The 14,277-nt window shown below is 46.1% G+C and overlaps 1 protein-coding gene across 2 annotated transcripts in view; it reads right to left on the bottom strand.

Moving 5' to 3' along the window:
- Positions 1-14,277, bottom strand: part of SUSD4 (sushi domain containing 4) — a 133,686-nt gene that overhangs the window by 20,807 nt on the left and 98,602 nt on the right. Inside the window, exon 5 of one of the 2 annotated variants that reach the window (XM_070385458.1) lies at positions 12,331-12,518. In XM_070385458.1, the coding sequence (XP_070241559.1) occupies positions 12,331-12,518 (188 nt within the window). Of the gene's footprint in view, positions 1-12,329; positions 12,519-14,277 lie in introns of both variants that reach the window. The other variant, XM_070385459.1, reaches the window with a different exon arrangement.

Here is a 14,277-nt window from a genome sequence, read left to right as displayed (position 1 = left end):
CCCTGGGTTGGGAAGATCCCCTGGAGTAAGAAATGGTAACCCACTCCAGTGGGTTCATTCATGCCTGGAGAATCCCATGGACAGAGGAGCCTGGCACACTACAGTCCATGGGGTCGAAAAGAGTTGGACATGACTGAGCACGCACAGGGACACACAAGTTAACCCAGAAAGCCCATAGGGAAGTCAGCATTTAGGGTGGATCCCTCCCACCTCTCCTTGCAATTAGCAAACCCCTCCCGCTGAGAGATCATGCTGAATATACAATGTTGCCAGTGTATTTTTAAGTTCCTTTCCCATAAATTGGACAAAGGAACCATGCTGATACTTCAATGTATTGATTTTCTGCATTTCAAGCTTTTATCCCATAAATGTTTTATTAAATTTCTCATGCCTTCTTGCTCTTTTCTGTAATCAAATCCCAGCAGATGAAGGAAAACAGAATTGAGTAGCAAGTTCCTGATAATGGGAAGCCCTTCCTTATGCCTGGCTCCTAGCTGAGTGTGAGTGAATGTATGTGTGTACCCGTGTATACTTTTGTGTATGGTCCTATACCGTACATAGAAAATAAACAGCTATGTTTCCTCCTAGCACAAGTACTTCTAAGGCTTACACGGTATTTCTTAGTGTTCTGTTAAAAAAAAAAAAAGCTAGTCTGTGAAAAGTACCACGCTCTTCTGACATCTGAATGTATTTGAAAACTGCTGGCTTAGAAGTTGTGGACAATGAAAACTGAAAAAAGGGGGGAAATTCAGCTAGAAGAACAGGAAAGGAGAGTGTGAAAAAGGCCAGGAAGGCATAACACATCAGTGGATGAACGAAAGACCCTAAGGCAGCCTTACATAGTGCAAAGCACATTTTCTTGGGTTCGAATCTTGGCTCAAACACTTAGGAGCTACGTGACCTTGGGCATTTCATTTAACCTCTTTCTGAAGTAGTTTTCGTTTCCATCATCTGTAAAACGGGAATAGTAACACCTACACTGTAGAGCTTTTATAAAAATTAGAACTAGTAGCTGTAAATCAGCAAGCACAGTGCCTGACACAAAAACAGATGCCTGATAAACAGACAGCTACTATTATTGGTAACAATCTTATGTATACATAGTAGTTACATTATGAGCCAACGAGAGAAACTACAAGCAGAAAAGACAACGACAACTTTCAACAAGCTCCTCCAGTGAGAGCAGCATACACGTACTGTTCCACTTCATCCTAACAACCATTCTGCAGAGCAGATGCTGCTATGGGCTCATTCACACAGAGAAAGGACCTGGGATTCAAGAAAGGGAAGTTACTTGTCAAAGGTCAGACAAATAAACAGAGCATCTAGGATCTGACCTGCAAGAAGGCTTACCCTGAAGCTGTGCTCTCTCCTGGAGTCTTGCCATGGGGCAAGGGCATGTCGGTCACCCAAAGACCAGGTGTAAGAGCAATGGTTTCTTGATCTGCTAAGATGTGGGCTGTGAGAAGTGGGATTAGAGTCTGGAAAAGCCTTGGAGCCTCTAGAGATAGAAGAAAGGTGATGGGGGGAATCCTGATGGACACAGAGCACTCCTGTTTCACACATGAGTGTGTGACAGATGCTATAGACAGGCCCTGACGAGAATGGGCTCAGGACAGGGCTTAGGAGAGTCCAAGAATGCAGGCCAACTGGGGTTTGGGAAGCTTTACAGATGGCCCTTTAAACTTGATATAGCTATTATTTTCCCAGTAGTCATGTACAGATGTAAGAGTTGGACCAGAAAGAAGGCTGAGCACCGAAGAACTGATACTTCTGAACTGTGGTGTTGGAGAAGACTCTTGAGAGTCCCTTGGACTGCAAGGAGATCAAACCACTCAATCCTAAAGGAAATCAACCCTGAATATTCATTGGAAGGACTGATGCTGAAGCTGAAGCTCCAATACTTTGGCCACCTGATGCCAAAAGCCAATTCATTGGAAAAGACCCTGATGCTGGGAAAGATTGAAGGCAGGAGGAGAAGGGGACAGCAGGGGATGGATGGCATCACCGACTCGATGGACAGGAGTTTGAGCCAGCTCGGGGAGATAGTGAAGGACAGGGAAGCCATGGGGCTGCAAAGAGTCAGACATGACTTAGCGAATGAACAACAGCAATAAGAGGCAGAAAGAAGACACAAGGGGCATCTGTTTCTTCTCAAGTCAAGGCAAGGTGTGGGTTGAGTTGTGTTGCTCCAAAAGTTTTGTTGAAGTCCTAATCCCAGGTACCTGTAAATATAACTTCATTTGGAAATTGGGTGTATAGCAGATGTAATCAAGTTAAGATGAGGTCATGTTACAGTAGGTGGGACCTTAATACAATATGATAGGCATCCTTATAATAGGAGAAGAAACACACCGAAGGAAGATATGTGAAGACAACCTCACAGGGGGAGCACCACGTGATGAGAGAGGTAGAGATTGGAATGGTGTTGCTATAAGCCAAGGGATGGCAAGGCTACCTCTAGAAGGAAGAATTCTACCTCGAGTCCCCAAAGGACCATGGTCCTGTCAGCACTTGGGATTTTGGACTTCTAGCCCCCAGAACCATGAGGAAGACACTTAAGTCCCCAGCCTTTGCTATGTTGTGGGAGCTAGTGCAGCATGCATCTATCCTTGGCCTGGGAGGAAGTGGCCAAGCCCTTGGGCCAGGTCCACAGGGAAAGAACCAGGGACAACAGGAGGGTTTGCTGGCTAATGTCAGGATGTCTCACAGAAATAATTAGACACCAAGATTTTCTCAAAGGGAAGTGAAAACAAAAAAAGTTGTGTACCTGAAAGTGGTTATTTCCTGAGCTGTGTGTTAGTGACAGAGTGGAGTAAGAGTCATGCAGGGAGACCGCATCCCGGGCCTGGTACCTTAAAGGCTCCTTGGGGAGATACCAGTCATTCCTCTCTTTGGGCAGTGCTGGCAGGAACCAGGATAGGGAGCCTTTGCTTTGGGAACAGTAGAGAGTCACTTACAGTTAACTGTAAGGACCACAGGATCTTTGAACAGGTCAAGTAATATGGGAGGGCAAAGGTCTTCTTGGGCTTCCCAAGTGGTGCTAGTGGTAAAGAACATGCCTGCCAGTGCTAGAGACACAGGAAACATGGGTTCGACCCCTGGGCCAGGAAGATCCCCTGGAGGAGGGCATGGCAACCACTGCAATATTCTTGCCTGGAGAATCCCACGGACAGAGGAGCCTGGCAGGCTGCAGTCCGTAGGGTTGCACAGAGTCGGACATGACTGAAGTGACTCCGCACACACACAAAGGGTCCTATTATATGTGAGTTTAGTCATGGTTGTCTATAGAGTTCTTGACTTCCCAGCGTCTGATAAATTTACTTTTCTTTTCAATTCAAAAACATTTCCCTCGCAATAAGATATTTATGGCAGGAAAATACAGATTGGTGTCGGCACAGTTGTTTGCCTGTGATCTCCTGAGCTAAGGACTAGTTTTAAAATCTGAAATCCAGTATAATTGGCTTCGTTCTAAAATTCCAGCTGTTTCCGCCTTCAGCTGTTTCCACCTCCTTAATGCTGGACCTATTATATCCCTTCCCATGAGTGGAGCAGACAGTGGTAGAAAATGCATTAGGTTCTCATCTATCGAAGAAGCTGGCCAGAATATGAGAAAATCCTAGACTTTTCTGCAGGACCCCCAGGGAGGAAGAGGAGAGATCCGATGATCAGATCTCCACTAAGGGCTTTAACTTTAGGGAAAACTGGACACAGTTTAGAGTTGGGCACCATCTTTTCCCCTGGTAGCTCGGTGGCGAAGAATCCACCTGCCAATGCATGAGATGTGGGTTTGATCCCTGGGTCTGGAAGATCCCTTGGAGAAGGAAATGGCACCCCCCTCCAGTCTTCTTGCTTGGGAAATCCCATGGACAGAGGAGCCTGGTGGTCTTCAGTCCAGAGGGCTGCAAAGAGTCAGACACGACTTAGCAACAAAGCAATAACAACCATCTTTTTGTAAAAACAAACTCCCAAACAACCAAAAACCCTCCTGTACAAAACCACCAGTACAGAAGGAGAAAATGATTGCCAACACAGGTATTATGTTATAGGTTCTACGCACCACCCCCCCCAAAAAAAAGAAGAATGACCTAAGACACTAAGAGATGTAAAGGTATGACTACTCTACCTGCCAGTCATCCCAAGTGTCTACTCACTTTAGGGAGAAGAAGGAAATTTGGTAGTCACTTGTGAAGAAAAGGGGGGCTGGGGCAGACACTGGGGAGGAATGACCCCCAAATCACCCTGCCAAATACTTCCCAGTGACTCTTCGGTCTGCAAAAGGCAGGGAGTGACTGAAGGGATTTATTACCTTCTGTGTTGCACCTGATTGCAAGAGGTTTTATTACTATGAAATACAAGTCATCTAAGTTTCCAGAGAGGAAAGAAGGAAATAAATCCTGTCTGGAGCAGGGACAGAGAAGATATTCTCGAGTTTAAGGACAAACACCAAGATTTTCCCATTTGTATCGGCCCATCTATTTTCTGAGTGTGATGAAGTCACCCTCCTGCCACTAGCGAGCAGCTCAAACCACTCGCTGTAGCTTTGTCGTTGCTTAGCTGTGCGGTCCTTTCACTGACCTGACATTTAAACATCACAAAATAAAGAACTCTGCTTGCATGCCTGTGAGCTTTCCAAAAATATGAGGAGACTATAAGGCAAAGCAGAAATACATTTTAGCGAGAACCATGAACTCAGTGAGTGAAAGAGACTTGTCCCCACACCCTTGCCCCCTAGAATGCATCCTAGCCTGCAAAACAGGGGTGAAAGATCTCAGATATCCCAGCCATGCGAAGGTGGGGAATTCAGACCAGTTCAGAACCGTGAGCCAGGGAGAAGCCTGTGTGTAGGATTCTTGTTTTATATGAGTGGCTTCCCCTACAGAAAACTTGCAGCATTCTTACTGACACAGTCTGACAAAGGGCTTCAATAGAGCCACAGCATAAGGGCTTCTGATGATTCAACCCCACCCCTGTGCCTTGCACCCAGGACACATTTCCATAAAGATGGGAGTGATGGTGCCTGGCATCAGGTCCACTGCTTCCCCTGGGGCCTTCACCCTGCCCCAGGACAGGCTTTCTGCCTGGGTGAGAGCTGAGGGGTGGGGGCCTTGGAGAAGATACACCAGAGCCCCTCTGCTGGGACCCCAGCTCTGAATGTGACAGTGTGGTGGGGGAGGGGTAGCCGAGTCCCCCATTGATGATATCGTCTTTCCTTGATTTGGTGGGAGACACCAATCCAGAACTCTTGCCCCCTTTGCTCCTCTTTGGTAGGAAGAGAATCACTTCTCTTCTTTGACATCAGTGTAAAATCTCTGCAATTGAATGAGGTGAAAAAAAAAAATCTCAGGAGCCCCAGAGAGCTGGAGGGTTGATGGTTACATGTTTCCAAGGAGATTAAAAGGAAGGGAAAGTGCCTGACGGAGTCTGCCAAGGGGCTACGGGCCTGGAGAGAGAGGATGATGGGGGCAGTCCAGGGCTATGTATCAGATCAGGAGTCTTACAATTCAAGGGAAAAAGAGCCTATAATGTAATAGCTGGGAAGCCTGAGAACTTGGTTCCACTTGAAAAACAGGAACAAGGTCTCTTGGTTTCCTTAGGACAGAACGATCAGTATTTCTGGATTCAATATAGAAGGGGAAAAAAAAAGGAAAGAATAATGAAGCTTCTTGATGCCACAGCACAATCTACTCTTGAGTACAAGGAGACATGTGCCCGAGAAGAGGAAGATGCTAGAGTGGCAATTACTGCTTGTGTAAAGAAAAGAGACAGAGGAGAATTAAGCACAGTGAGGCCCGAGAAGCTCTGGTAGGACACGCAGGCGGCTATTTTCTGGTAATCACTCCGCTGTAATGTATGAACAGTACATGGAAAAGGTATTAGGGTAATTTACTATTGCTTGTGAACAATAAATTACCAAGGCTGCTTGCTATTTTGCATCTCCCTCTAATAAAAAACCCCGTGAGGGTCACAGGCAAGGTGGCTGTAATACAAACATTGCCAGATACAGGAGTTTTCACAGTCGGGAACCAGGAGAGGTGGTGCACTCACATATGTGCCCAGATGGCAGAAGATGGTTCTGGGGTCACAAGGCGACCTCCACGTGGCTTCGGGCAGGGTTTCTCCCCAGCTAATGTCACATGACGGAGGTCGTTCAGCCCCTAAGTTGTGTCCAACTCTTTTGCGACCCCCATGGACTATAGCAGGTCAGGCTTCCTTGTCCTTCACTGTCTCCCAGAGTTTGCTCAAACTCACGTCCATTGAATCGATAATGCCATCCAACCATCTTATCCTCTGTCCTCCCCTTCTCCTCCTGCCTTCAATCTTTTCCAGCATCAGGGTCTTTTCCAATGTGTCGGCTCTTCTCCTCAGGTGGCCAAAGTATTGGAGACAGGGGAGGACCTGCGATTTTCCTGTTTTCCAGGCCTGGGAAGCACAGCTCTGTGGTAGCGTGTCTGACTATGGTTTACGGGGTGACACAGTAATAGGTGATCTCACCACGGATAGTAATTTACTGCAGCCTTCTTCAGACCAGGCCAGGTCTCCTTTCTGTGCTTTGAATTTTCCTTTTGTAGAATGGGAACCACCTTGGCACAGGGCAGACTGTGATTATTCCTTGGAATGTTATCCACCAAGGATAAGACACAGGGCAGGTCTTATCTGAGGAGGCCTGGGCTCCTCTGCCGTCTTTCTTGTTTCTACACAGGATTCGTTTAAAGTCCCGAGGCGCTTCTGGGCGAAGGCAGGGCTCCTAGAAGGGGAGACGCTTACTGCTGCCTCTTGTCCCAGAAAGAGGGTTTGACTCTGGAGGAAAGGACCTTGCAAAGGCCAAGGGCCGCTCTGGAGCTGGGATCTCTCTCCATCCAACCTGGCTTTGAGTTTTGATCCCAAACTGGAACTTTTCAAGTTATTTCATACTTGGCCAAACAAGGCTTTTCTGTTTCTTATTTCTCCTTCTTTTCTTATGTAAGGATGCCGACCTAAAAGAAACCCTGAGCACTAGAAGGTTCTTCGGAAATAATGTTGTTGCCTTCCTTGTAACTAAATCTGAAACTGATTAAGCTTCCATCTCTGACTATTGAGCAGTGAAATGGATGGTAAGGGGCAGGCCTGGGGAACTGGTTTGGGCATTCTGAGTTTGGGAACTGGTTGGATTTAAAAGCAAAATGTTTTGGATATTAAGCTTCTAATAAGGTGAGGTTTGCTTTGAAAGGTCAGCACTGGGGAAGCCCCCACCTAAGTCATAGTGGATGAAATCAATCTCCTCCTATTCTCCACCTTCAAACCACTGGGCCAGCATACTCCGCACACACATTAATGCATGTTGCCTTGGCTAATGAGCTCTATAGAGCTTCAAAATGCATGGTCCTTGCGGATGAGTGAAATATTTAGACCCTTTCTCTTTTCCCAAAGCCAACACACACACACACACACAAACATGATTCTGTTTGATCTCCAGGGAAAAGAACCCCAAAACTCATAAACCTCAGATATAAATTTTCATTTTACAATTGTAATGCCACCTATCAGAACTTCCCTTCCACCCTGTCCAAAGCAGAAGCATGCACCGGCCCCCTGGGAAAGTTAGCTGTAGGCATACTTGGTGCCATCTGTGATGACGCTCATCTCCAGGGAATGGGATTTGTCATCTTAGTCTCCCCATTAAACTGTAAGCTCTTCACAGTAAGGAATGATGTTCTTTTCTTTCTTTATAATTCCCCAGAGCCCAATTTGGTGTTTCTCTGTGCCCACCAGGTGTTCAATAAACACTGCTGACAATGTAAACCAAGTTCTTAGCACTTACAAATGAGAAATGGCCCACACTCACTGTCATAGTTTTTTTTTAAAGATTGCCTGGATTCAGTGTGTGTGTGTGTACATGTACGTATGTGCGAAAGAGAGAGATGAGAGCCTCAGAGATGAAGATGGCCTAAGAATGGAAAAAATTAAGATACACAGAGATAAGGAAAAGCTCTCAGACCTACAGTGAGACAGACCAGAACACAGAAGCCCAAGGGGCTCCTTCCAGGCTCAAATTTATATATTCATGTATTTTAAAATGATGTAGCCACATTCTGGTCCAAAATATTATGATTTCAGGTGTTTTCCCCTCCCCACCCAGAACCTGGCTGTGGGAAAACAGACATAAGCTGGGAACTACAGTCCAGACCTTGAAACACATCACCCACAACTTTCTACTGGGCCTTGGAATCCTTGCCACCCTTGGTGAAGCTGTCAGAGCCTTTCCTTTCAAATTATCAAGTCCTTCATGAAGCCAGACCTCAATGATGGGATTGCTGACACTGAGTGTGACAGCTGCCACGTGACGCTGGAACCAGCAAAGCCTGCTCCAGGCCACTAGAGCGGGGAGGCACCACGAGGTAGAAAGAGCCCAGCCCAGAACTGGAGGTGTGGAAGTCAGGCCCCTGACACCCTTCGAGGTGTCAGTCTCTAGGTCTGCGAAAGGGGACACAATCCCTGATCAGCCCTGAGGCTGAAGTGAGGCTCTGCTGTAATGGGGTGACCAGTGGGCACTTGGGGGAGCAGTGGGGAGGGCTCTATGCCCCCTACTGGGCAGCAGGGTCTCCTTTGGACTCATGACCCCCTGAAGCTAGGAGTTCTGCAGGGAGGCCAACTGGACTAGAAGGACAAACCCCTTGCTATGTGATCACTCTTCTGAATTTTTTGATGCTTTAACAAAAATAGCTGTAAGAATTGCAAAGAAATCAGAACAAACTGAATAATGCATAATCAGATAATGTACCTTGGTGATGAAGAGCATGAGCTTTGGATGGCAAAGATCCACATTTGAGTCCCCATTCCCCCACTTAGGAGCCGTGTGACCTTGGGTGAGTTACTGAATCTTTAGAAACCTGGCTTTGCTCATCAGTAAAATGGGATTAAAAATAGTATTTGTCAGGACTTTATTGGTTGCCCAGTGCCTAGGACTCTAAGTTCCCAATGCAGGGAGGGGGCCTGGGTTTCCGATCCCCAGTCAGGAAACTATATCCCTCACATGGCAACAAAAATCAAAGATCCTGTGTGCCACAACTAAGACCCTGGAGCAGCTGAATAAATAAATACTTTAAAAAAAAAGTACTTGTCTCACAAAGGCAATAGGAGGACTAAATGAGATACTGTGTCAAACATTCTGACACATAGTAAGCTCTCAAGATTCAGAGCAATTCTTATTACTGCTTAATATTTCCTCCTATTATCTGGGATTCATGTTAATACGAACACAGTTACAAGTATGCCAGTAATTTTGAGAAAAGAATAAGGGAAGCAGAGGTCAGAGAGGAGGGAGGTTGGAAGACGCTATGCTGCTGGCTTTGAAGGTGGAGGGAAAAAAAGAGTATGCAAGTAACCAAAACTGAATCTGAACGACCAAAACAATGTCACAGTGTAAATGCATAAAGACCTGGGTACTTCATTCACAGCCAGGCCCAGTGTCTTCTTTATTGTGACTCTAAGAGCAGTAATAATGATGGACACTTAATTGACCACCTACCATGTATCCAGCCCTTCATTATAAGTGTTACATTTGTTATCACACTGGACCCTCATAGTCCCACAAGTATAATCATCTCCCCCACTTTATAAACAAGGACATAGAGACTGATAGAAGCTAAGTGACTTGCCCTGAGTCAAACTGATTAAGTAGGAGACTCAGGATGTGAACTCAGCCAGTTGGATGGTAATTAACACTGTAATCAATGGCCCACAGCACCTGCATGACCATCCTGGTGATCCCATCTTCAGGCTGGTAGCAGCTTAGGAAAAAAGCTCCGGGGGTGGAGGAAGCGGCAGTGACAGGTACACTGACACGTGATGGATTGATGGATTAGTAGGGAGACAAGATAGGGAAGGGGATAAAAAAAGTTCACAGAGAAAGGCTTCCCCAGCCCAGCTGTGCAGACCTGGTCACTTCAGGGGTCAGACAGCCTAATATTTCAAAGTCCCCAAGAGCATCATGATCTCACAGCACAGTGCAATCATTTTCATTCTGCCATGAAGAAAAAAGAAGGGGGTGATGTATTAATGAGGTGGGTAGATTCCCTTGGGATAGTGCGTCTATGTTGAATACCCTTTGACAATTTGCATAAACAAGGCACAGCCCTTGAATAAGATGACACACAATTCAAGTAAGAGTTATAGAAACTCTAATACCCAGGTGTATCTGGATACGCTTTTCATGCATCCTTACGTTTTATTTTAACACACTGCTTAACTTACCCAGTTCCTATCAAGTCATGGGACAAAAAGTCCTTTAGTCCACTCTGCATCTCTCAGAATCATGCCTTTGGTGCCTTTAGCCAGGGTACCATTTAAAGGTCTCACAAACTAATTGCATCAGGTAATTGAAAGAAACATGTATTTATTGAAAATAAAGATATAAAGACTTCTTTATTATGGAGGAAAAAACGGTATTAGGTGGCTTTCTCATCACAGGCAGCTGTCACCTGGACTTTTAGTGTCCCCCTCCATCACAGCACAGGCTGGCAGAGGAAAAGGAAACAGGTTTTAAGCCATGAGACTCATTTCCAATCAGAAGTCAGTCACAGCCTCCCGTTTATAACCTTAACTCTTTGCCCCTTAAAGTGAGAGTTTGTTTTATGCCTATTCACATCATACTCCCTAAGCTCCAGAAAAACTGCTTTCAAAGTCCCCAAATGAAGCTCAGAATATGATGGTTTGAAATACATTTAAACCAAACTTGAAAAGATTTGAAGACAGGCATTTCAAATGGATAAAATCGTATCATGATATCTTTAATAACCAGTCCTCTAGTTCTGGTTATCAGAGCAGGGAGAAACCTCCAGGAACCAGAAAAGCCTGCATTCTTCGGCAGCCTGTGCTCACCTCACCTGCCAGCGGTGGTTCCCTGTGGAAACAGAGGGGATGACCTTCTCCTTCTAGGCTAGGGTTGCCAGATTTCACAAATGAAAATATAGGACACTGAGTTATCGCTGAAGTTCCGATAAACAAAAATTACAAAGAGTAATTGTTGTCCATAAGTAAGGGCCACCCAATATTTAGGACATGTTCATATTAAACAATTATTTGTTGTTTATCTGAAATTCAGATTTAACTGGTTTTTGGTACTTTATCTGACATCTCTATAAGTAGGCTCTGATCCCCTAGGAGATTTAGGATGGGTGGGAAGTAGGGGTGAGTGGGGGCTCCACTTACCAGCCTAGGAGAACAGGACCACTGATGGCCCAGGCTGGCAACCTCATTTCTCCAAGCACCAGGCGCCCCTCCCTTTCATCTCTTCTCCCTTCCCCTTCAAGGAGGCTCCATGGCTCCAGCCAACCCACTCTAATTCATGGTCTTCCTTAGGAGATAGCGCTGATCACTGCCCTCCACCCCCAACACACCTCCCATCTTAACCTCATCCTACACTGAGGTACGTGCGTGGAGATGGTGCTTGTAAGAACTTGCTGGTTTCTACGTTCTATTCTGTTTTGATTTGTTTCCCAAGAAAAGCTACAGATGGGTTTTGGAGGCGTTCCTGATTAGAGATTTCCTTTCATTTTTTTCCTCTTCCCATATTTCTCCATTTTTTCTTCCCCCTCCTGCCCACTGTATTCAGATGCCAAGAAGTAAATCAGTATGTGTTTCCTTCAGTCATAATTTCAAGACCTGAATTAAAGTGAAAGCTGAGCCAGCAGGCCCAACTTGCCTAGGAAGTTTTTAAAACTCTGCAATCACAGACACTGGCTTGATTCTGGCAGTGGATGCTTTGACTCCCGCCCCCTGCCCCCCACCTCCATGGCCACTATGTCATACTACTGATTAGTGGTCTTTAAGTGAACCACACTCAAAAATAAACACATATATTTAACCAAAACGAGCAGGAAAGATCTCTTGGTTTCAGGCTTCCGAGTGTGTGCTTGCAGCAAAACATTTACAGCCAAGCCATAAAACGCATGGAAATAGGAAGAAACATTGACACAACAATAAAACGAGGGGTGAGATTAACGATGCCATAATACAATCTGTTTTCGTTTGGTGCAGAGAAATTAATTTTTGAAGACATCTCATTTAACTTTGCAATATTTTGCAGTTTAACCTTTGACGCTTGAAACTTTTCTCTTTCGTCCCCTTTAAGCCTAAGGATGGGGGAAGCCAGTTTTATGTCTGGCTGTTTAAGTACTGCTTCATGGCAGATGACCAGGCTTGCTGCCTCTGCTCGGGACGGAGGCAAGCAATGTGTACTCAGGGAACAAAAGTTTTTGCTGATCGTAATTTCTCAGCTCTTCACCTCCTATGGAAACCTCCACTTTAATAAGCCAAAATTCAACTTCCACAAGGATAAGATGTGTTACCTTCCAGAGCAAGGCACCGGGGTGGGCTGGACGACCAGATAAGGTTGTGCAAGCATTCAAGATACTCTGACCCCTCGAGTTTGAATCCAGGGAAGCAGTGATAGGAGATGACAGTTCCCACTGGGAAGGAGGTCTGGAACTCGGAGATGTTCACGTAGCCATTAGAAGAGGCAAGTGGTCTCAGACAGCCTGTGATGTGGGAAAGACAAGGGTAAGTAACTTTATGAGGCTACCTTCATATACCTGAAAGACAAAGCACTATACATCTTTTGGATTCCCCCACTGTACACGTGGCACAGCCTCTGAGGACTGTGCACCTTGTATGCTCAGACCTCCTTATCTCTGTATTTACTATCTTTCTAAAGCAGGCATTTCCTTTTATAGTTGCAAGTGGCTCCAAGAGGGTCAGACAAGTAGGGAAGAAGTAAAGGGAGGTGTGGCTAAGGCTCAGGACCGCTTGGCTGGTGGTCCCAGCCCTGGCTGCTCATTACAATCATCTGAGGAAATTTTTAAAAACACCAATAGCTGGCTCTGTGCCCAAGGCTGATGCACAGCCTGGGCACGCCTATCTTTTTTTTAAAGCTCCCCAAGTAACCTTCAAGTGGCCATCAGGGCTGAGAACAACTAACGTGCCACAGAAACAAGAGACATTCCAACCGTTTCAGCGGGTGGTGGCTTGAGAATGTGTGTGTGTTGGTCTCTCAGTCATGTCTGACTCTTTGCAGCCCCATGGACTGAGCCCGCCAACCTCCTCTGTCCATGGAATTCTCCAGGCCAGAACACTGGAGTGGGTTGCCATTCCTTTTTCCAGAGGATCTTTCTGACCCAGGCATCAAGCCTGGGTCTCCTGCATTGCAGGCAGATTCTTTACCATCTGAGCCACCAATGTTGGGATGCAAACTGGATTCCAGGGCAACAACTGATTGAATTGACACCTGCCTGACACATTGCAAGGAAAATTTTGAAAAATCCAGCTGTGTTTTAGGTGAACTAGGAAAGCAGCATGTAGGGCAGTGGTTCTCAAACTTGAGAGCTACCCATAGAGACGGCTGGTATGGGACAGACACTGGGCCCCACCCCCTGAGCTGCTGGTTCGCTGGGTCCACGTGGAGCTCAAGCATCAGCACTGCTAAAGGTTTGCAGGTGCTGCCGCTGTGGCTGCTGCTGGGGGCACCGGGCTTTGTGCAGACCTGCTACAGCGAGTCTGTGCACAGAGTTCTGTGTGCCATCTGATTGCGCATGAGACCTGGATGCCTCCTTCTGTAAATCAGTAGCTGCCTTTTTGTCCTGAAGGCTGTGCAGCCCAGTGGAACATTCCCCGTAGTACAGCATCCCTCTTGGTGTGGCATCCGCTGTGATCATGGAGTTTCTTATTGGCTTCAGCAGTTTCACTGGAGGGAATAATGAGAGCTGCAGAGCTGGTGCTCTTCCCAGAGAGAACTAATTGTGTGTGAAGTAAATAACGGATAATGGGAATATCTACTTTCCCTTTCAATCACCAAGTACAAATTATATCGCGCACGCACAGCAGCGAGTGATGGAATTCCTCTCCTAAGCTGACTTTGTGGCATATTACAAGTGATAGAGAGGCTCTGTGTTGAGTGAACTGCTTGGGTCAGTGCCCCAGGATGTGACATCCATATCAGGGCAGGACCAGAGTGAATGAGGGGGTATAGAACGCAGGAGGTATTCACTCTGGGGCTGTGCCAGTGTCAACCTGCCCCACTGCAGCCTGGTGTCCCAGAGCCCTGAAGACCCCATAGACCCCAAAGATCCCTGCCCGGAACCAGCCACACTCAGGATGGACCAGATCATAAACACATGGTGTTAGGCCATTCTTTCTGGCAGTCCCAACAGCCTTAAATGATTTTTTTTTAATTTTTTAAAAATTAGTTTTTGGCTGACCACACAGCATGTGAGATCTTTGTTCCCCAACCAGGGATCGAAA

Source organism: Bos mutus, chromosome 16 (assembly GCF_027580195.1).
Source record: "Bos mutus isolate GX-2022 chromosome 16, NWIPB_WYAK_1.1, whole genome shotgun sequence".
NCBI lineage: Eukaryota > Metazoa > Chordata > Mammalia > Artiodactyla > Bovidae > Bos > Bos mutus.
The sequence above is the reverse complement of the archived record's forward strand: the minus strand, read 5'-3'. Positions and strand labels throughout refer to the sequence as shown.